Here is a 24,199-nt window from a genome sequence, read left to right on the forward strand (position 1 = left end):
CGCTACCGCTGGCATAGACTGGGATCCGGATAAGTGGGATGGTGATATTTTTGATTCGACCAGTCTAGAAAGTAGTTCCGCAGATGAGTCTGACCCCAAAACAGAGGCGAAACAGAAAACAGTGGCGGCTAAGCCCGTTAGAAGACGGCGAGCTGGAACACACCCGCAGAATCCTGCTGGCAGAATGGTGGATTTAACCACGCTGGAGGATTACACACAACAGGAGGTCGGGGAAATGATTACCCGTTTGAGGCAAAAATCAGTGGAAGATTTATTGACATGGATGGTGAGATTACTAGACGGGGTGCTGCAGGGTTGTTGGTAGATTCTACTGATTCACCGCGTTTTTTACCCCTGTCAATTGACACCAATGTACAGGAGGTCTTAAGAGCAGGACCGCCCCCTGATGCAAATGGTCAACATACACAGGTGTCTTTGTTGCACCTGGTAGCCCAAGCATGTAACCGTAAATACCCTATTACCACAGATTGGCCTAGTGAAGAAACTAAATGGTATACGTTGAGAGAAGCAATTCAAAAAGTCAGAGAGCATGCAATGAAAGAGGCGATTCACATAGATGCTCCTGATCACATGGGAGCCGTGCCGCTCTCAGTTTCAACTCGAAACATGGTGATTAGAACTGCGCCACCCGCATACAAAAGTGCCATTATGACTTTACTTATAGGTATGACGGGCAAGGCTACTGATGAGGTAGCAGATGCCATTCGGCAACTTGCAGACCTGGGAGAGTGGGATAAGAGTGATAACAAGCCACGGGAGAGAGAGAGGGGCGTAGTGAGAGAAGAACCGAAGGCAGGCAGCAAGATAGCAGAGACTCCCGAGTGTCCCGAAAAGACATGTTTTTGGCTTTGTTAAAAGATTGCGTGCCACACAAGGAAATTGATGGCATTGAAACCAGAGTAATGTATGAATTATACAAAAAACCAGGACTTGCAGTCAAAGAGCGCTATAAAAAGGTTAAGAAACAAGTAGTCACCACGCCACAGGGGGACACCTCACCTTCTGCGTCCCCTGCGGAAGAACAAGACGAAGGGTCTATGGGGACACCTTCCCCCTACCAGCCAACATACGCTGATTTGAGAAAGGTGGTGAGTGCGATGTAAGAGGCGGAGTCGAGTCACACTCATTCGAAGTTTGACTAGGGCTCCGGCCAAGCTCCGGCAGAGTCTGCACGCATAAAAGTGGATAGGCAGCCTCAAGTTGATGTCAAGATTTTTTGGGGGCCAGGAAATACACAAGGGGTGCGAGCATTGATAGACACCAGGGCGGAGGCCTCTTTGATTCATGGTAATCCAACACGATTTAAAGGCAAACAGTTTACTATTGCAGGTCTAGGGGGAAAGGAGATCCCCGCAGTACAAACGAAAGTGGAGATGAAAATAGGCAATTTGAAGAGGCAGAAATATCAAGTGTTGATTGTCCCGATACCTGAATATATAATTGGCTTTGACATTTTGGAAGGGTTAACCCTGGGACTTGGCGGTAAAACGTACCAGTTTGGGGTGAGTGCATTCATCTGTGCACCCATTACCGTAGGTAAATTGAAGATGCCCCCAGTGCAAGTGCCAGTGGCAACCAAGCTGGTAGCAATGAAACAATACCGCATTCCTGGGGGGCACAAGGAAATTTCAGACACCATTAAAGAGTACGTGGAGGCGGGTGTATTACGCCCTATTACCACCTCATGGAACAATCCTCTATGGCCTATTAAAAAGGGAGATGGGTCGTGGAGGATGAGGGTGGATTACAGGGAGTTGAATAAACATACTCCTCCCTTAGTGCCCGCAGTCCCAGACGCTATTACCTTGATTGAAAATGTCCAACAATTTGAGGGGACTTGGTATGCAGTGATCGATTTAGCTAATGCATTTTTCTCTGTGCCAATTGCTGACGAGTGTCAAGAACAGTTTGCATTTTCGTGGAGTGGACGGCAGTACACTTTCACGAGGCTACCTATGGGGTACATGCACAGCCCGACTATATGTCACCGGCTGGTGGCAGAGTACTTAGACAAGATACCATGTAAACCTGACATACAAATCTCTCATTACATTAATGATATTTTGATCCAGGGTAAGGACGAGCACAGTGTGCAAAGTCAGTTAGATGTCCTTATGGAAGGATTGAAAAAGGAAGGGTGGGAGATTAATCAGAGTAAAATTCAAGGTCCAGCTGAAACAGTGATATTCCTAGGGATTCAGTGGCATCATGGGCATCGAGAAATGGTGCCAAAAGCTCGACAGAAAATACTTGAATTCACCACTCCAATGAACAAAAAGCAAGCTCAGCAGTTTATAGGACCGTTTGGGTTTTGGAGACAGCACATTCCTCATTTAGGGCAGATATTGGCCCCTCTCTACAAGGTGACACGAAAGAAATATGAGTTTCAGTGGGGGGGAAGAGCAGCAGAAAGCCTTTGAGATGGCGAAAGACACCGTGTAGCAGGTGCTTGATTTATGGCCCTTGAAGGAAGGCGAAGTGGAATTAAATGTGTCTGTACAAGACAATTATGCTAACTGGAGTGTGTGGCAGAAACAAGACAGAGAAACATGTGCCATTAGGGTTTTGGAGTCATAAGTTGCCCGACGCTGGTAACTCATACACTCCGTTTGAGAAGCAATTGCTGGCATGTTATTGGGCTCTTGTTGATACCGAGCAGATGACGGTGGGCCATGATGTATTCATGAGACCCAAAATACCAATCATGCAGTGGGTACTGAGCTCTCCTAAAACGCATCGAATAGGACATGCTCAAGAAGCCAGCATAATTAAGTGGAAATGGTATATTCAAGACAGAACCAAATCAGGAAAGGGTGAAGTGGCAAAATTACATGAGCAAGTAGCCAACATACCGCCCTCAGATTACATACCACCGGAAGTGCCTGAAAAACGTGAGTCTCCCGTGAAATGGGGAGTACCTTACAGCGATTTGACCGTGGAGCAAACAAGAGCATGCTTGGTTCACGGATGGTTCAGCTCGATATGTGGAAACTGAGCGGTACTGGAAAGCAGTGTCGTACAATCCCAAAACAAAAAAGATGTTGACAGCGACAGGGAAAGGGAAGAGCAGTCAGTTCGCAGAACTTTACGCAGTTTACCAAGCATTGAAACAAGAGACCCCTGGTCAGTGTTATGTGTACACAGATTCATGGTCAGTGGAGAATGGATTGGCAGTGTGGTTGCCAACTTGGCAAAGGAATGGATGGAAGATTCATTCAAAAGAGTTGTGGGGAAAGGAACTGTGGCAAGATATTGCAGAAATGTTGTTACAAATTGAAGTCACTGTATATCATGTGGACGCGCATTGTGCCACAGACTCATTAGAACGTTGGTTTAATTCTGTTGCAGACGAACACACCAAGATTTCATCAGTGGATGCAGAGGCTCAGGAAGACGATTTGGAGGGTTTGGCCAAATGGGCCCATCAGAAATGTGGGCACCTTGGAGGAAAGGCTACTATCAGGTGGGCACATGCTCGAGGAATCAGTCTTCCTTTAGAAGTAGTGAAAACAATCATTTTGCAATGTCCCGTGTGCCAACACCAATTACATAGACACATACCTCAAATTCTTCGAGGGACATTGAGAAGAGGAAAATTACCAGGTCAAATTTGGCAGATTGATTATATCGGTCCCATGCCAAGCAGCAGAGGTTGTCAGTATGCATGCACTATTGTAGATACATACTCGGGATATTTGATGGTTTTGCCGTGCAAACGTGCAACCCAATTGAACACCATCAGGTTGTTAGATCAGATCATATTACATTATGGAGTGCTTTTGCAGATTCAAAGTGACAATGGGTCACATTTCAAAGGCAAACTGATCCAAGAGTTTTGTCAGGAAAAGAGCATTGAGTGGCTGTATCACGTGCCCTACCATTCAGCTGCTGCAGGGTTAATTGAACGAATGAATGGGTTATTGAAAGAACAGTTGCGCAAATCTGGAGACGGCAGTTTGGCAGGCCGGCGTGATCGTGTGTTTGATGCGGTGCAAGTATTAAACAATAGGCCTGTGTATGAACATGAAACTCCTTTGATGCGATTAATGACTCCTACTTTACAGGTTTAACCCAATTCAGTCAAAGAAACACTATTGTACTGGGAAATTACTCCAGGTTCTTTAGCTCCCTATCGAGCAACTCCAGAGTCAGCAGGGGTAGACTTGCATTCCCATGAAGAAATCAGATTAGATCCAAGAGGAATAATTGTAATTGAAACAGGGATTAGCGTACGAATTCCCCCAGAGCATATGGGATGGATTGCCCCTAGATCTGGCCTAGCATTGAAGGGAGTTCAAGTGTTGGGAGGGGTAATTGATGTTGATTACCAAGGCGAGATTAAAGTCATCATAATGAATAGTGGGGATCAATTGTTATCAATCCACAAGGGTGATCGAGTAGCCCAATTGATAGTCATTCCCATTAAGTTGTCCATGATTAAGAAGGGGGAGCCTCGTATCGTGTTAACTACCCGTGGGGATCGCGGTTTTGGATCTTCAGACAATATGGTACCGGGTGAAAAGGTGTGGGTGGAAAAGCCAAGTGGCCCACCAGTGCCCGCAGATGTCATTGCATCAGGCAAAGATCAAGTAGTTTTAGTTATGGAGCCTGGTAGAAAGAAATGGCAATATGTACCCGCAGACAAATGTTACCTGAGAGAGTGATGTGCAACACTGATATCTCTTTTTTGGGTTTGCTTTGTAGATCCTGTGTCTGGTTGGTGTAACTGTGGCACTAAATGGACTCCATTTGGGAGGGTTAAACAGTCTGCTACTACCAACGAAAAATGTCACATCTGTGCCAGTGATCAAGGGGATACTGATAGTGATGAATAATGTTGTCCCTAAGCAGCCTTATGCCAGTGCCGAAAAGCCATCCAGACAGAAGACATGGATCCGTGAAATGCGACAAACACATCAGGAGCCAGTGAAAACAATCTTGATGCCAGTCGTGCAAGATACGTTCGTAGGAAGGCGGAAACACTCTCCTATGATTACGCAAGAGGAAAATATGTGGATATATCTGGCACAGCAAATATTGAACATATCTCATTTTTGTCTTACTGATGTGCCCAATGCTGAGTCTTTATTGACTACGTGTTTAGTAGCGGTGCCGGCGCCTGTTCTGGTTTTAAAGCATATCTTCGGCATCACACACAATGATTCTTTAGTTCAAGACTCAGACATTAGACAATCTTTTTCAGTTTATGAATACTGTCGGTTCTGCCAAGAGACTGACAGTAAATGGAGAAATTTAACGTGTTATTACCTACAATATAACCCAAGGTGATGTATGTTACGTTATGACCTGCAATGCACAAGAAATTGGCAAATGCCGACAAATAGAGTTGACCAATCAGCGCGACTTTACGATGTTCGAGAGGCGACTGTGTTCGCGAGTATCACGCAAATGCACCAGTGTAAATAACACTATGTCTTGCAATCATACAGTGATAACTGCTAGTCATTTGAATCATGTGAAACTTCTAACAGGATGGCTCTTTTCATGTGGTAACATTACATATACTTACATTACTTACTTACTTTCTGGAGGTCCATGTGCTTTAACTCGATTAGGACGAATGATGTTTCCTTTACACCCAGCGAGAACTCGAGGTAAAAGGTCAACTTTTGAATCTGTAGGTCTATCTCCTGACTGTGATTCACATGTACATTTGTTATCAGAAGCTGAGGTTCTAGCATTAACACTTTCATTAGTGGGAGTCTGGGGTTTAGCTGCTGGAGGTTACAAATCTTTAATGAAATTAGCATGTTTAGTAGTTAAAAGCCTTAATCATACTTCGCAGGCTTTAGAAGAATTACTCCTTGATAGTCAAGTTATTAGAAAAGCAACTTTGCAGAACAGAGCTGCTGTTGATTATCTATTGCCAAAACATAATTTAGGGTGTAACGCATTTGAAGGTATGTGTTGTTTCAATTTAAGTGACCATTCACGATATATTGAAAGTCATATTCGAGATTTGGGGAATCTCATTTCTCAAGTGTCTCAAGATCGCAATAGAAATTGGTGGGATTGGTTATTTTCATGGATACCTGATATTGGAGGTACACTAAGTTACATTTTTGCTTGCATTTTTATTATATTGTCTATTATAATTGCTTGTTGTTGCATTCAATGTATTCCCAATTTAGTCTTAACATTTCGTAGGTTTCAGAGACCGGTTCCTGTGCCACCAGGCTATGGCAGGTAAATATCCAAGGGTGGAATTGTTATGCTTGATCTAAAATGGCGCTGGTGCGCAATGCATTCTGGGAGCGCTCGGAGCCATGATGGATATTTACTTCATGCCGCAGTGAAAAGCTGCACACATTTTGCTGAGTGTTAGATTCACAGTGCTGAGAACAACATGCTTTCCAAACCTGGTATGTGGTCAAGGACATTTCTGCTGGGAAAGCTAACTTTGTTGTGGCTTGCTACTGTTCTCTGCGGAGCGTTTTTTTAGAGAAGGGAGGCATTGCGCTTCTTGGGGGAGCTCTTGATTGACCCAGCTGGCAACAGACGGCTGTTCCTCAACTGCGCAAGTGCAATTTCCAGAAGGTTCGAGAATTGACTCCCCTTTGTGGAGTGTGTATATATGCGGAAGCCCGGAGGTGGTCAGGTGAGACTTCAGCCGGAGAAGGACGCTTACGTCCGGCCTTCTTGTGAGCTGTGGTGCTCTCGGCCTGGCTGTTCCCGGGGTCTTCCAGCCGCTTCTGGACAAGATGAGGAATTCTGTTACGCTCACGGTGATGTATTTCCTTTTGACTTCTTTACTTCTTCTGTGATCTATGTCCATATTATTTTTGTGAGTTATTTCTATGTACTTCTAAGATTTGAATAAATAGCCGTATAAGAGATGATTATCTTCTAAGAGTGCGTGGCTTTGAGTTATTGTGTCTGTCTACGTTCAAAGTATTTGCTCTATAATTGCATTGATGATTTATGGTTGTTCCGTGCACTTTTGGGGAGAGCAGGGGTGTGCAGGGGGAAAGAGTCACTACATTGCTATTGATTTGAACACACAGCCACAAAAGTATTATTGCTGCGCTGCATTGTTTTTGCTCATCATTACTCCTTGTGATTAAAGAGATAGCTTAGTGTGACATCACCCCATTGGTGATTATTGTATCCCATTAAAAATAGTGTGATTAGCTTGTGAAATATATAAATAAATATTTTAACTTTGCAAACCAGCCTGATTCCTGGTTCAGTGTGACCGAGGGAGTTCAAAGAGAGGGGCATGATATAAGTGGTACATCTTTCAGAATAAAAGAACTTTTAGACACAAATAAATAAATAAGGATTTCAGCTGTGCATTACACGCCAAGCATTGACTTAGGTGAAGTGTCGGATTGAAATCACTTACATTTCAATGAATAAAATTCGATGTAAATGACTTTGATGAATAGATTTTTGATGGAAAGTCTAGATACCGCTTCAAAGAGGTGCATATTATATTGATGGGGCATTAATCTAGTAATGGACTCTAAATTAGATATATCCAGTTCACCGCATGTGGGAGGTATTGAGGGGACACTACTTGCATTGCAACAGTGTCTGAGCGAGCTTGGGCTCTTAAGATTCATGGAGATTTCTCCTCCCCCGCCTCCAAAAGTAAAGGATTACTCCCACTATTCTTCTACACATTGTATGTATGCAACGATAGAATATATTTTTACTTTGATAGGCCTCTAAAATAGATTGTGTGCAATAAAAATGATCATAATTTGGTGAGAATTATTTTAGCAGATGCGGGCGTGCATTAGGAGCATAGACTGGAGACCCTTACTCCAATTGTATGGCCATAAGAAGTGATGAGATATTTGGAAATTAATCCAAACTCTACTCTTAGAATATATAGTGCTAACTATCCCGTTCTCATTGAATCTGCTCAAACGGATGTGGCCAGGTGAAAGAACTCGCAAATCTCTTGGTTGGGAAGGCTCTCTGTTATAAAGATGAATATTCGTATGGGTTTACAATACTAAAAGTACTTTCGACCCACGGATCCAAAATTCTATCGAGAAAAGTGTCATTAATGATCTAAAGAGAATTAACTACCACAGTACTACACCAGTGAACATTAGGAATAGTCAACTAGAACATATGGAGCAATTGGCCAAAGATGAAGTACTTACCATCAAACCTGCTGACAAGGGTGGGGCAATCGTGATTATGGATTCATCTTATTACACACAAAACTGTCTGGAACTACTTAACAACACCGTTACCTACACTAAACTTGATAGTGATCCATTACACAAAAACAAAGCCATCATTGAGAAAGCCATCGACAATGCATTTGAAAATGATTGGATCAGTGAAAAAACGTGTCAGTTCCTAATAAATAAACACCCAATCACGCCTGTGTTCTATGGCCTACCCAAGGTCCATAAAGACAATAAAAATCCCCCATTAAGACCTATAGTAGCAGGCACACATAGCGTGTTTGATCCACTGGCTATTTATGTGGATCGATTACTCCAACCCTTAATCCAGGAAATACCAACCTACCTGAAAGACACTACAGACTTTCTAAACTGCTTACAGGAGATTACAGCTCGAGATACAAGTTGCATCCTTTTCAGCATGGATGTATGCAGCCTATATACCTCGATCCATCATGCTGATGGGATAAATGCTGTACTCTGGCTCCTGATAAATCACGCACACATAAGAGGGAACAAGGAATTTGTCGTGGAACTATTAGAAATAATACTCCACAACAGCTACTTCCGCTTTCAGGACAAATACTATGTACAATCCTCAGGCACTTCCATGGGGTCGGCCATGGCACCTCTGTATGCGAATACATACATGTACAAATTTGAAAAGGAAAATGTACTGGATCGTCCATTTTGGTCATTGAAGCTCTTACTATGAAAACATTACATAGATGACATCTTCGGGATATGATGTGGAACGTGAGTTGAACTGGACCTCTTTCTGGAATATCTGAATTCAGTAAATAACACAATCAAATTCATAATGGAAATAGGAGAACCATCATTACATTTCCTAGATGTGAGTCTACTGATCAAGGAGGGCAACATCGATACCACGGTTTACCATAAACCAACAGATGTCAACAATCTTGTACACCTCAGTAGTTTTCATCCCAAATCCATGTTGAAAAGTCTCCCCTATATGTTGAGACCTAAGAGAATTATCTCAGATCCAGCAGGTCTGGGCTCAGAATGTTTACTTCTCATTGAACGATTCGAATCCAGGGGATATCCAGATACAGTCACAGGAGAAGCTTGCACTAGATCGGCCACCTTCACGAAGGAACAACTTTGTATCCCGAGAGTCAAGGCTAAGTCAACACCACTACTCTATATCTCCAAGTACTCATGCCAGAGTTTCCAAATCAGTAAAATGTTGCGAAAACACTGGACTATTCTACACAATGACCCTGATCTCTTGAAATTATTTCCCAAATCGCCTATGATGGCCTTTAAACGTGGTCGCAATCTAAAAGATAATCTGGTGAGGACGGAAAGACCTCCCAAAGACAAACAACTTGTGTTGAGTACTAGAAAGAAAGGCACTTTCCGTTGCCTTAATTGCACGAACTGCAATAATGTGATCAAAGGTGAAACAATATCTCACCCCCAAACGGGCAAGAAATTTAAAATCACAGATTTTTCAACCTGCCTCTCTACAGGAGTTATCTACTTGCTAAAATGACCTTGAGGCAAATTATACATAGGTCAAACAACGAGACCCGTGGAAGAAAGATGGTCTGAACACAAATCTACCATCAGGTGTAAGAACCTTCGATCCCCAGTGGCAAGACACTTTATTGAACACCAACATACGATCGCACAAATTAAATTCCAAGTGGTAGAAATTGTCAAACAACCACCTAGGGGTGGTAACTACCAATCGCTTCTATCACAACGAGAGAAATACTAGATTCATACATTAGATACTCTACAACCTAAAGGGTTGAAGGAGGAATTTTCCCTGAGTTGTTTTCTATAAAACAATGACACATGCAATGATGAGGCATACCATCCCACTTTGAATTGAGGCAATTGAGCCTTACTAATTCTGCCTTTTGCTTGTTTTTTTAAAAAATAAAAATGTGATCCTGTTTATTTCCATGAGATCGAAGTATGATCTATGTATGACCTGTATATGTTTTCAATTGTTTGAATTTTCATGATTATCCATGTTTGTCACCCTTTAACTTGACACCACGTTGTACGAGTCACATTGTACATTGTAATCTGTACATATCTGTATCCTGTAACCTTGCATTTTCTGGACTCTGCAACACTAAACATGCTTAGACTATCTCTCTAAAGAATGCCTTTACTTGGATCCATATATCTGCTGCAGATAGATTTGTCTAGTGCCCTGCTCCTTGTTTTTATATACACAATCATACCATGTAATATGATGTTTCTTGTTCCTATGCAATGTATTACTCCCTATGGGTGACGACACCAGTAGATTGCATTGTTAATTACTCAATCATCAATATAGTGAATATTGCTGGCATGCTGTAATTTTGTCTTTTGATAAATATAGCGGGATGATGCGATGCGGTGGTTAACAGCAAGCCATTAAGCCACCTGATATAATTTCTAATCCGGGTAGCCCCGGATTCACATAATCGTGATTACATGTCCCTCTCTTTGGACATAACACTTTTTTACCCCCTTTTTCTTTTTCTGTACTTATTTGGTTGTACATTTCGTTCCTATTTTCATCGATCTCTCTGTGGACACTACGCTTCCATATTTGAAGTATTTTCTTTATATCGATTTGGGCACTTCAGGGGCCCTTAAATCGCTTGAGCATTTTCCATCATTTTACCTTATATGTTTGGTAAAATGTCCGTACACTTTTCTATGGGTTACTTTGCACTTTAAACCATTGAAAGATGGAGGCCAGTCACACACATCGGCTTGAGTGCTGTTTTTTATTTCTTTCCCCATATTACTTTACTAACATGGTGGCCTGACTCCAGCGTGGATAGTTTCCCTGGTAACGACCGCGCAGAGACCTTGCTCGCCATTCCCAGCCTTCAGACACCGTGCCCCACGGCTGTAAAAGGTAAGCGATCGCAGTCTTCCTATTTTACTGAGCCGTAGGATTGATATATGGATCCATCCATACATTAATTTAATCATATTTAACGTTTAGGTGGCATCTGCTCCAGTTTTCAGCAGACCTCCTGCTTTCCAACTCTCCACTCGCTCGGCAACCGCAGCACACGCGGACGCGCTGTCTCCAAGGCAACTCCTTTCCGAGGCGATTCTTTGGCAATAGAAGCCCATGCACGGAGGTAATCTAGTTATTCCCTTGGATTCTTACACACAGAATTGTCTACTATTATTCTGTTTTGAATATGGACATTGCCCTTTTGGACCCTATTTTTTACACTTACATATTCCTGTGTATCCATTTGTCACAGTCTACTGACGTACTTGAGATACTCTGACCTTGTCAGGACTACTTGAGAATTCGATCCTCCACAGGATATCAAGACTACTGCCTTTCCACAGCTCCGTGATGAGGTAATAAATGCAACATTTTAGTTGCTTCCACTTGTACTGAGCTTGATTATTATATATGAGTACCATGCCACATTTTGATTCAGTGGCATTAGAGATTGTTCTGAAATACTATTGATTATTGACAGAGTATCACAGTTGTGATACTCAATTCTGCCTGAATAATAGTTGAGTTCAAACCATTGGGATGGCCCGTTCGGCATCATCTGCCTCCTCCTTCATTACCCTATGTAATACTATACAATTTTCCCACAACATTCGTTGTTCTGGGATGACATCCTTACTAGATACCTCGTCGTTTCGCACGGACATCCACAGCATACAGGCGTGGACGACTTTACCGTTCAGCAGTGAGTTTTACACCTTTCTCAATTTTCTTTTGACCACTCCCATTACTTCTCTTCATTTCACTTTACCTCTGTTCTTACCCTGCCCTCCTTCTTGGAACTTAGATACTAGTACTCTTGGATGGCTTCACGATTAGTCTAATTATATTGACTCAATAATCTGGATATCACTTCCCTGGTGGACTTTCTGAGATCTTCTCCTTTGGAACGTGCTAATGTTTATTTCCTCCATCTCTACCCCCTTTGTGTCTTTTTCATCAAGACTGGATTATTGGGTTCCTCGATAATGACGGGGTTGGCCATCTTTAGAACACTGGATTCACTTTTCTCTGTACCTTTGTTTAATCGCTCTGCTCTTGACCATATACTTAGCATCTTGATATCTGTACTGTTGCAATATCTACTTACTGGCATTGAAATTTATATTGTTTTCGGTTTCTTTGAATTGTTAAAAATAGTCAATCTACATAACATTGTTATGCCCATATGTTTGAACGCCCTTTGTGGCATCTGTAATTAGTGTGCAGGGGACGGGAGGGTCCCAAGTGTGGGTCCTCTTTCCTTCTTCCTTACAATACTATTCTCAGTCCATCCCATACCAAGACCGAAAGAGGGGAATAACATCTGTGAGTTTATATGGAGGGCGGGCAGAGGAAGGTTGGGTGGGGAATCTCCTTGGGTCAGTCAATACATTGCATATGATTCTAAGAAAAAGGGAGGCCTGGCATATCCTAATCGTATCGCCATAAAGCAAAGCGGTTTCTGAATGGATCCAGAGCTCTTCCAAAAAGCATTGGGTTTCTATTGAACAAGCAATAATGTGCACCCATCTTTGGACACAACCTTGACTTTCAAAACACCTTCCTACCCCTAACCTGGCAGTGAGACCTGTCACAAAAGCAATTTTAGAGGCTTGGGAATTCGATCACAGGGATGCAAGGCTTGAAGGCATTTCCGTATCCCTTAACACCCATGATTGCAAGTGAACATTTCTCCCCAGGCAGGAAAGATGGTTGATTTGAGAACTGGTCTTTTAGTGGTTACTCAAAGAATGGAGACTTTCGGGAAGATAGTTAAAAAAATGTAGCACTGTAAAAAAGCGACCATGGGTAGTGGGTCTGAACGTTTTGGATATCCGATTAGGCACTGGGTTATGCATCCTACAATGAAAGAGGACGCATCAAGAAAACTAACACAATGAGAGGAGATATTTCAAAGGGAAAATATGATTTAGTGGTTAATATCTAAAATGTATACGATATGGAGTGATAAACTCAGTCTGACTAAAAGACGTAGAATGTTAAATTGGCAACAGAAATCAAGAGGGATGTGGACGGATATAGATGGAACAGCATTCACAACTGAATGGCAAGTGCTCGTCTTTGCACTCAGATAGCAGCAGAGTTTGAAACGAAAATACTGTAGAGATGGCACTACATACCTGAAAGGTTGCATATGATTTCCCCGGCCAGATCACATCAGTGCTGGAGGAAATGTGGGCACAAAGGTAAACTACTCCACTTATTGTGCAAGTGCCACAAAAGGAGAGCCTTCTGGTTAGAAATACAATCCAAGATTAGAGATATTGCTGACAGACTCGGCTGCACATCCTCTTTACATAATATTGGGGGAACTATATAACCATCAATACATTCTAACTGTGGAATTCTGATGCATCTCTCAATGGTGGCAAAATTAGCTATACTAACATATTTAAAACTTCAGAATAGCCCACCGATTACCTTAAGGTTGATCAAAATGTGGCATATTTAATATTTGGAAAGACGGACGAAAATTAGCAGGAATAAATAGACATATTTGAATATCTGGAGCACGAAACCGCTTTTTAAAAAATACTTTCAGGCCCAATCCAATTAAGGGGTCTCAACCTTTGAAATTTGAATAATACCCAATAATGTAATTCTTGGATTGTTTTACTGCTGTCTTCGGCCTATTGCCGTAGTGGGGAGGGGGGGACAGTAGGCAAGAGTAGGGGGTAAGGAAAAAAAGTAAGTGCATATACGTTTGTATATGATATGAATTAAGTTCATGTACAGCATAAAAACAATATAATAAAAGATAGTCACAGGTCATAGGAGAATCTGATAATCACATTTCCATGTGAGATAGTTCAGTGTTTTCATGGGCTCCCTGTTACATACACTCACAAATCTAAACAGCACTGCCAGATAACTATTCGTACATTGAAGATATCTCAAAAAGGGCACATCTTAATCAGGATTATCAACAAACAAAACAATTTCACCTCTTCATACTGAGCCACAGGACACTTACTTCATTACTTCAATGTAGCCTTTAGCAGCTGCCACATGCAGGGCAGTTGCTCCCGTCTTGGGGTGTCGGACATCCTCCACTTGCCCTTTGTTTGCCCACTGACGAGCATCTCTCAGCATTTGCTGCTCCTCCTCTTTCCGTGCAGTCTCCAAGTCTATGCCTGGAAAACAAAACAGTGCTTTTAATACATGTGTGAAAAATGTTACTAAACAGTGATAGTATTTTTGAAGCGGCTTGCAACACTTCTGGAGTCACGGTATATGCATAGTCGACCAATTCATGGTTGGCCACGAGTATTACAACAGGTTCACTAACTTTAAGTTAGGCCTGGACAGTGGGTCTCCGTAGTAGGATCCATGCAGGATGTGTACAGGCTGCGAATAATGCTCCCTATAACCCACACCATCACCCTAATGTTTATTTTTGCCTGTGTGTATTGTGTGAGCTACAGACAACCAAATTCATCACGCAATATTGCAATGACAACAGCATGATTACAAACATTTTAAGAAAGCACTGGTATCTCTTGCATTTGGATAAAGACCTTACAAGAATTTTGGATGATAAACCAAGAATAATCTTAACGAGGGCCCAGACTCTTAAGAACAAACAAAGCCCTTCATTTTTTCCAAGTACTGACATTGGCCCAGCTGTAAATTGATTGAAACCTTTGAATAAGGGCTTTTTCAAGCGCCATAGAGGGGAAGGAGGGAGGGTTTTGCATGTGAATCCATGCCAGACCCATGCTGGCAAACTATAGTTACAGGTAAGTAACTTAAACCTTCTGCAGCATAGGGTATGTCATGGATTCACATGCTCATGAATAGCGATTACACAGCAGTACAAATACACAACCACAGGAGGTGGCAAGGCTCTACAGAAGCAATAAACACTCACTTCTGGAACAGACTCACCTCAAACAGATTGCGTAGCACTACTTGGCCGACTCGGGCTCCTCCCTGGAATCCATGTCGACGCAGTAGAACCTCATGAAGGTGTGCGGGGACCTCCACGTAGCAGTCCTGCAGATGACCAGCAGGGCCACACCAGAGAAAAATGCTGTTATGGCTCTTGTGGAATGGGCTCTCGAACGGCCTGGCAGCAGTCCGCTAGCCAGTCGATGACAGTGCATGATGCAGCCGGAGAGCCACCGGAGATGGAAGCCTTCGACAAGGCCTTTCCCCGATTTACAGGTCCAAAGTTGACGAACAACTGAGAAGTCTGAAGAAAATCCTTCGTAGGTGCCATGTAGAATTTCAAGGCATGAGCAGCGTCCAGTGAATGCAAGGCCCTCTCCGACAGCGACGATTGGTTCGGAAAGAGGACAAGTAACACCAAAGGTTCATTGAGGTGGAATTCCGACAGTAACTTTGGCATAAATTTGGGGTGTGTACGCAGTACCACCCTTGAAGTGTAGAAAGACAAGTAAGGCTGCTTGCAAGACAGGGCCTGAATCTCCCTGACCCGCCTGGCTGAGGTGGAAAGCCGTCTTCCACAAGAGAAACATGAGCAGAGCCTGATGCATAGGTTTGAAGGGCATTTCCATGAGCTTAGTTAGCACAACATTGAGCTCTCAAGCTGGGACAGGAGCCTTCACTGGAAGGAAAGCCCTGAAGAGAACCCAGAGGAACTCCTTGACGAGCCTGTGAGACCACAGGGAACGTCTGCCCAGCGACCTGATGTATGGTAGAAGTTGCGGGCCGTGAAACGCAGAGGGGTAATCTTCTGAGTCCGGGACCACACAGAGAAGCGTTTTCATTTATGTCCAAAGCACTTCAACGTTGACGATTCTCTGGCCCTGGCCAGGATGTCCTTACATTCTACAGGAAAAGCATAGCGTCCAAACTCTAGGGCTGCAGGAGCCATGCCCTCAGGTTCAGAGACTCCGGGTCGTGAATCGGCAGAATTGCCCCCCCCCCCTTCTCTGGCAAGAAGGTCCGGGGACAGCAGTAGCCTGATAGACGGGGCCATCTGACATACGTAGTAAGTCCGGATACCAGATCAGCTTCGGCCACGCCGGAGCGACGAGTATCACCCTGTAGTGGCTCTGGCTGAGTGTGTTTATCACATGTAAGAGGAGTGGAAATGGGGGGGGGGAATAGTGTATAGGAACTGTCCCTCCCACAAATGCATCCCCCAAGCTCCTCGGTTGAGGGAACCTGCTGGCGAACCTCTGGCACTTTGTGCTCGACACCGTCACTAAGATCGATATGGGGTCAACCCCATTTGCCGAATAGCAGATCCACCTGGTCCTGGCAAAGTTCACGCTCAAAGAAAGAACGCAGTTCCCTGCTAAGAGAGTCTGCAATAGTGTGTTTTACTCCCACCAGGTGAAACGGAACATGCCTTGATGAATGGCCCACTGCCAGAAGTCGGGGGCCTCTTTGGAGAGTGCCGGAGACCGGGTCCCCCGCCCCCCCTGTTTCTGGATTTAGAACATGGTTGTGGTGTTGTCTGTGAAGATCCCCACCACCTCGTTCTTCAATGGCAGCAGAAAAGACTTGAGGGCCCAGAACACGGCCCAAAGCTCCAGGACGTTGATGTGTAGGTCCCTTTGCTCTGGTTGCCAGAGGTCTCTGGCACGCAACTGTCTCGTTTGGACTCCCTAACCCTCTACAGAGGCGTCGCGGTGACCGTCTACCGGTAATGTGGAACCTGAAACTGTGTTCCCTGGACGAGGTGAGCCCTACACCCCACCACCGTATCACACGTCGGAACATTTCGTTGAGAGCGATCTTGTCTGTAAAGTTCCCCGACACTTGCATCCACCTCACATTCAGGAACTCCTGGAGAGGTCTCATACGCAATCTGCAGAGGCGAACAAGGTTGATGCAGGAGGACAAAATGCCCAGAAGCGACTTGATGGATCGCATCGTCGCTGCCTGGGCCAATGACAAGTGCTGCACCTTGCCTTGTATGGCTTTCACCCTCTCCTCCGTGGGTGGACACCAAACATACCACTGTGTTAAGTTGCAGGCCCAGAAGTAGAGCGTCCTGAGATGGCTTCAAGCAAGACTTTGGATAGTTTATGGAGAACCCCAGCTCCGTCAGCAGACATACGGTTTTGGCCGTGTTTGTTCGCTTGCCAGAGATTGTGAGCGGGTGCCTTTCAGATGAAGATGTGACGCCACGAGGGCCAGGCAGTTCGTAAACACCCTTGGGGCCGATTTCAGGCCAAAAGGCAGAGCCTTGAACTGGTAGTGCTGACCCTGAACTATGAATCGCGGGGAACTTGTGGTGCTTCTTGTGAATGGGGATGTGGAAGTGTCCACAATCAGAAAAACTCCCATGCTGCGACATGATCATCGAGAACTTTTGAGACTTTTGTTGAGACAATGTAGATACAGAATCGGCCTGCAACCCCCAGTCTTTTTTCAACCTAGAAAGTATCTAATATACTACTGAGCCCCGGAGCCGCTAGGGGACGGGCTCTATCGTCCCTTTCCATAGCCTGGACCGTACCTTCTGTAGAAGCTGTGGCCTGTGTCGTTCTTGCGGCTGAATCAGAGGGATACGAAGACACCCGTGTTAGAACTCCAAGGTGTGCCCCTGTCCACGAGCATCCAGCACCCATCTTTCTGTGGTGATCCTTTCCCACATGCTGACGAACTTTGCCAGCCGGGAACCCACTACGGTGCTTAAGTGGGGGTGCGTAAGTGGGGGCCCGGAACCACGCCTGGACAGGCCTGCTTGGGGGGGGAGGTGTTCTGCGTTGCAGGCGCCGCCGCCGCTGACCTTGGTGCCTTGAGAGCGCCCCCTGTACGTTTGAGTGGAAGAGCATGGAGGCTTCCTGTAGGGGGTACTATAACCCTTTGTAGATCTTCCAGGCATTCCTGTGGAGGAGCGAAAGGACGAGAATCGAGGCTGTTGCAAAGTTCAGAGGGAACGTGCCGTCTCCATGTCGGTCTTTATTGCCCGCAGATCCTCGACAACTGCCTTTCCGAAGAGGTGCTCTCCGCGAACGGCATATCTAGCCCCTTAATCTGAAAGTCCTGGCAGAAATATGTAGCCTTCAACCAACCTTGACGATGTAGAGACACCCTGTACCCCGTCAGGCGAAAACCTGTGACTGCGATGTCTACAGCCACCGTGATGGTGTTATCCGAGGCCACTTAACCTTCTTGAAAGAGTTCAAGTGCCTTGACCTTGTTTGCAGGCAGGAAGTCCAGGATAGGGCCCAGCTTGTACCAGAGTTCCCAGTCAATGTAACAATATGGCTACAGCGTTTGTTGCCTTGATGGAGGCTGTTGTGTAAATTATCCTCTTGCTCATCGCATTCAGCCTCTTCCCTTCCTTGTCAGGAGGTACCATGGCTGCCGTTCACAGGTTCTGAACTGCGGCCGAGACCACCGAATCCGGCAAGGGCTGAGACCTTAGACACCTGGGAGCCGAATCGGGCACCCTGTACTTCTTTTCGAATCTATCCCGCTTGGTCGGGGCTGTACTTAGATTTTTCATTAGAGCTAGGCCCTCCTCCCAGATGTTGTCCATGAAGGCAATGGACATGATGGCCTTTCTCCTCGACTAGCGTCATTGGTACAGGAAACCCTCCTTCTCCTCAGGAGCTAACTGAAATAGTTCTGAAGCCCTCAAGATGACCGAATGAAAAGATCCAACTTCGTCCGGAGGGGAGGCCCCCTGAGGCTCGTCCGCGTGCAGTGTCTCCCTGTGCGCCGTGACAAAATAGTGCCCATGTACGTGTGTGGATCTGGAGCTAGGGCAGGACTCTTGTCATGACGAGGCGGCGGTGGCGTCGGATAAACTGAGCCAGCAGAGTTGGATCCGGGCCAATGAGTCTCCTGTTCCGCACAGGGGACTGAGGTCCTCCCTCAGGTCCTCCCTCTCTGTGGTCTGAGCAGCACCCATCATGCGGATCATTGTCCTCATCGGTACTCTAGTAGATCTGCTCCGATTTATCATCAGTAGCCTGCTTGTCTGCATACCTGGGAGGCCTCCCCAGGCTTTTCCCTTGGACTATCCACGCACACACAGAGTTTGGACAAGGTTAGCGACTTTCTGTTTGAAGACGCTCCTTTCGTTGGCAGGCTCACCGTGGAGGATGATAGTGATGGCAAACGTCTTTTGTCCGGATCGGGACCCACATCAGCGGCGAACCCAGCAAAGCCAACAATGCAGAGCTTGTCCTTCTCTTCTCAAAGGATCTCGATCTCTCGCAGAGGGAGAAAGCTCCTCGGACCGTTCTGTCCTGGATGAGTGTCGACCCTCCCAGAGGCTGCGTCAGAGATCTTGCTCGACTTGAGCCACATCAACAGTCTGCTCTATTGGTCGTGTTTTGGTTTTCACACCTCGCATCCCTCATTGTGGTCCAGATGCAGGTGTCGATCTTCCATGAAGATGTTTCTTAAACCTCACTTCGCGTAGAGTTTGAAGAGGCTGCAGCCTTCCTTCTCCTTAGTCATGCTGAAAGGGCGCAAAATAGTCCCCAAGGCCGGGCCTTCTCGAAAATTCGATGATCCGACAGTGGATCTTGATCTTTGTCGAAGACGATAAAGCAAAAATCGGTCAAAATCTAACTATTTTGCAAAGAAATTACGAAAAACCACGAAATTAGCTCAGAGAACAACTTCCCGATACAGAAGCGTGCAGTAACATTCTGAAGATGGCCTCCAGGAGTGGAGCTTAAGGAGAGGACCGTCATTGGATGGGGGCATTATGACCCAGAGGACAGTGATTGGTTTAGAGGGCAAATACAGTTTTAAAATTAACGTTAAACTGTTTTTACTTTTAACGAGGATTCCCAGCCTCACGACAGTGAATATTCGAGCATGTGAATCCATGCCAGATCCCATGCTGGCGAATTTAAGCAATCCAATCTGTCTGCAAACAGACCTATATTGGGAGTACAATCCACAAAGAACTAGGACTTGTGAACATATAGCAACGATTGGGAATCAAGATCCCGAATTCCCTTTAGCAACACACTGGCAGTCATTACACAAAACGGAGGATAAAAAAAGACTTGTGATTTACTGGTTTGAAAAAAAGTCTCCCTGGGGAGGAGATAAAGAACTAAAGCTTCGACAAATGGAATCGAAACTAATATATAAAATGTGAGCAACCGAACACGGATTGAATAGTGATCACGAGATGGGATTTTTTTTTGTGAAGATGACTCAAATATTCAGATGGACCTTGAACACTCAATATTATGTGTTGTAGGATTGATTTGGGACCATTGATGTTTAGTTAATGTAGATTATCAATATTTTAAGTCTAACTATGGTAGCACAATCTGTAAGAAAAAGCTATATTGGCTTTTGTTTATAGTAGGCACTATTGCTAAAACGCATATATTAAAAAGATATATCAATAAGAGTCTTAATTACAGTGAAAATGTCATACCCGAATACAAAGCAGGGGGTGAGTATACTTAGATTGTATATTTCTTACTATTTAGTAATGTGTATTCTTTAATTTCCAATTTATCACACTTTGACTGAGTCAGGATGTGTATGGTCAACTGCTGCGGCCATTGTGAAAATAAGTTAAGCTCAGATTCATACAGTGGGTATGGGTATTTCTACCTGGGACTAGATGATTGCGGATCCACCAAGGAAGTGGAATAGTAGACCAAACATAATATAATGGTTATTGGGACAGGGATAATCCCTTACCAGAATAGTATATAATCTGTTTAACACTTAGTGGCTTTTTGTACCTTAATTGATCATTTTCATCTATGAATGAGGTACATTTGAAGTGTGCGTGGTAGCGCTAACCTGGTCGATCCAGTATGGAGGTAGATGAACAAGTTACTTCTTACCTTGTAACGTTCTTTCGACGGGATGTTCCTCCGACTTATTCCTTATCTTTGATAATACGTTTCCAGCTTGCTGGCCTCGTAAATATTTTCTGTAGAGGGCGCTGTGCGTCGACGTCCGCCGAGTCGATGTCCTTCGACGGCCACCGTATCGGCGTCGACGTCATCATGCCCATGAATAGCCACGCCCTGCGTCCGTTGCTCAGTTCCGTTTTGTAGCACAAGAAAAGTCATGCCTGAATTGGTTATTGACCTTGAAGGAGCGTAAGCTGCAACCACAAGGGAAGTATCACTGCGAGGATGGATGGGAGGGGCGATAAGGAATATGTCAGAGGAACATCCCGTCGAAAGAACGTTACAAGGTAAGAAGTAACTTGTTCTTTGAAGGGATTGTGTCCTCCGACGTATTCCTTATCTTTGATAGACTCCCATAACAGTGGCATGTAATTGGAGGTGGGAGTGAGAATGTTATGTATCCCTTTAGGGATGGACAGAATGCAATACGGCCTTTCCAAATCTGGTCTCTTGAGTAGTGGAGGAATCCAGATTGTAAAATTTTGTGAATGTATGTGCGGACGACCATGTGGCAGCCGCACATATGTCTCGGACCGGTACCCCTCTTTGGAGAGCCGAAGAGGCTGTGATACCCCTGGTTGAATGAGCCCTGAGATTTTGGGGTGGCTCTTAACCTGCCAGTTTGGAACATTTCAGAATGGCCAAAATAATCCACCTGGAGATGGTTTGTTTTGTTATGGGTAGTCCCAACTTGTGACCCGAGTATCCTACAAACAGTTGGTCTGCTTGCCTGATCCTAGCCATTCTGCTGATGTAAAAGATGAGAGCTCGCCTTGGGTCCAGCCTATGTAGCCTTTCCTCCTCTTTCCCCGGATGGGGAGGAGGGTAGAACGAAGGTAAGGTAATTTTCTGAGTAATATGAAATTCAGAAACCACCTTTGGGAGGAAATTAGGCTTCACCTGTAGGACAACTTTGTCCTTGTGGAAGATTGTATGTGGGGGTTTACAGGAGAGAGCTTGTTGCTCGCTCACCCTCCTAGCAGATGTTAGTGCCACCAATAGGACAGTTTTAAGCGTGAGAAATCTCAGCGCACAAGAGTGAAGTGGTTCGAATGGAGTGCCCATTAGGAAGTTTAAGACTAAATGTAAGTCCCATAAGGGAACCTGGAATGGTTTTGGAAGATAAACATTAGTTAATCCCTTTAGAAATTGTACCACTAGAGGAAGTTTGAAATACGATGGTTCCTTCGCAGTGCGCTTGAAGATAGAAAGCGCTGCGAGATAGCCTTTTACAGTGCCAACTTGAAGGCCTGAGTTTGCCAAGTAGAGTAGAAACGATAACACTGTTGGTGTACCACATGAAAAAGGGTCGATATTCTCTTCCCTACACTAGCTGCAAAATTTGTTCCAACGGCAGCGGTATAAAGACTTTGTTGCTGGCCTTCTGGCCGAAAGCAACACCTCCATGACGTCATCAGGGAGATCCCAATCCTTGTACCTCATCCTTTCAGAAGCCAAGCGCGAAGGTTGAGGGTTCTGGTGTCTGGATGGAGAACCTGACCTCCCTTCTGCGAGAGAAGATTCTCTTTGAGTGGAAGACGGATTGGAGGACAGATGGACATATCTAGAAGGTCCGGGTACCACGTTCTCCTGGCCCAATCCGGGGCAATTAGGATCATGGTTTTCCGGAATCTTCCCAACCGCCTGATCATTTGAGGAATAACAGGGACTGGTGGGAACGCGTAAAGAAGTGGAAACTCCCAGTCCACTATGAACGCGTCTCCTAGAGCTCCTCTCGGGGGAAATTTCCTTGAACAGAACCGATCGCACTTCCTGTTGGTGCTTGTGGCGAACAGATCCACCTGAGGGATTCCCCAAAGGGCAAAGGACTCTTGAAGGACTTCCTGAGCTAGCTCCCACTCGTAGGAGACTGTGCTCTGCCTGCTCAAAGCGTCCGCTGTCAAGTTTTTCTCTCCGGCTAGGTGGACTGCCGATAGAGAGATTCCTGGCTAGGCTGGATGCGTCAGTTTCGACGACATACGGGAGATCTGGACGTGGGTGTTTCAATATAGGTCCGGAGGTAAACTTAGCTTTTAAATCCTGGAAGGCCTGCTCGGCTTCTTCAGACCATTCAAAACGTTTATTTTTCCTCAAGAGTGCAGTAATGGGTTGTACTATGCGTGAAAATTCCGGGTTAAACCTGCAATAGAAATTGGCAAAGCCGAGCATGCTTTGAACCCCTTTTACAGAGCTAGGTGATGGCCATTTGAGGATGGCATCCACTTTTCTTGAGTCCATCCGGACTCCTTTGGGTGTCAGGATGAAACCGAGAAACTCAACTTCTGTGGTATGGAAAACACATTCCTCCAGTTTAGCAAATAGTTTGTGTTGGCGCAGTTTTTCCAGAACTGCCCTAACGTGTTTTCTGTGATCGGATTCCCAAGAGGAGTACACTAGAATGTCATCGATATAGACGACAATACAAACATCAATGAGTTCCCGAAGGACATCATTCATGAAGAATTGGAAGGCAGCAGGCGCATTGCACAACCCGAAAGGCATTACCTGGTATTCGAATAATCCATATTTTGTACGGAAGGCTGTTTTCCATTCGTCGCCTTCTTTTACTCGCACCAGATGATATGCCCCCCGGAGATCTAACTTGGTGTATATGCAAGCGTCCTTCACCTGGTCAAGGAGTTCAGGAATCAGAGGCAGAGGATAACGGTTTTTAACCGTTATCTGGTTCAATGCGTGGTAATCGATACAAGTTCTAAGGTCGCCTTATTTTTTAGGCACGAAGAACAAAGCCGAGGATGCCGGGGACTTTGACGGGCGAATAAAACCATTGGCGAGGTATTGATCCAAATATTGTCTCAAACGCAGGTTCGGTAAGGGCATAAATCCTGCTACAAGCGGGTTGTGCACCGGGCACCAGATCGATTTGGCAACAGTACGATCGGTGAGGAGGTAACGTGTTGGCCTGTTCCTTTTGGAAGACGTCCTGAAAGTCCTGGTACTCCGGAGGTAATTGCATGGAGGCAGAGGTTACAGATGCTAGATTAATCTTCAGGTTTTCTGGGTAGCATGTTTGTGCACAATCCGGGAAGGTTATTCTCTTAGCTCGCCAATCAATTCGAGGATTATGTGTCTCTAACCAAGGAATTCCAAGAATAACCTGAAACTGTGGAGCCTTGATTACATCAAACACA

The 24,199-nt window shown here is 44.8% G+C and overlaps 1 protein-coding gene across 3 annotated transcripts in view; it reads right to left on the reverse strand.

Moving 5' to 3' along the window:
• LOC138503813 (protein phosphatase 1 regulatory subunit 12A-like) overlaps positions 1-24,199 on the reverse strand; it is a 977,826-nt gene that overhangs the window by 300,621 nt on the left and 653,006 nt on the right. For all 3 annotated transcript variants that reach the window (XM_069623833.1, XM_069623832.1, XM_069623831.1), the window contains exon 4: positions 14,192-14,351. In XM_069623833.1, the coding sequence (XP_069479934.1) occupies positions 14,192-14,351 (160 nt within the window). The remainder of the gene's footprint in view (positions 1-14,191; positions 14,352-24,199) is intronic.

Source organism: Ambystoma mexicanum, chromosome 11, assembly GCF_040938575.1.
Source record: "Ambystoma mexicanum isolate Mex_15411 chromosome 11, UKY_AmexF1_1, whole genome shotgun sequence".
Lineage (NCBI taxonomy): Eukaryota > Metazoa > Chordata > Amphibia > Caudata > Ambystomatidae > Ambystoma > Ambystoma mexicanum.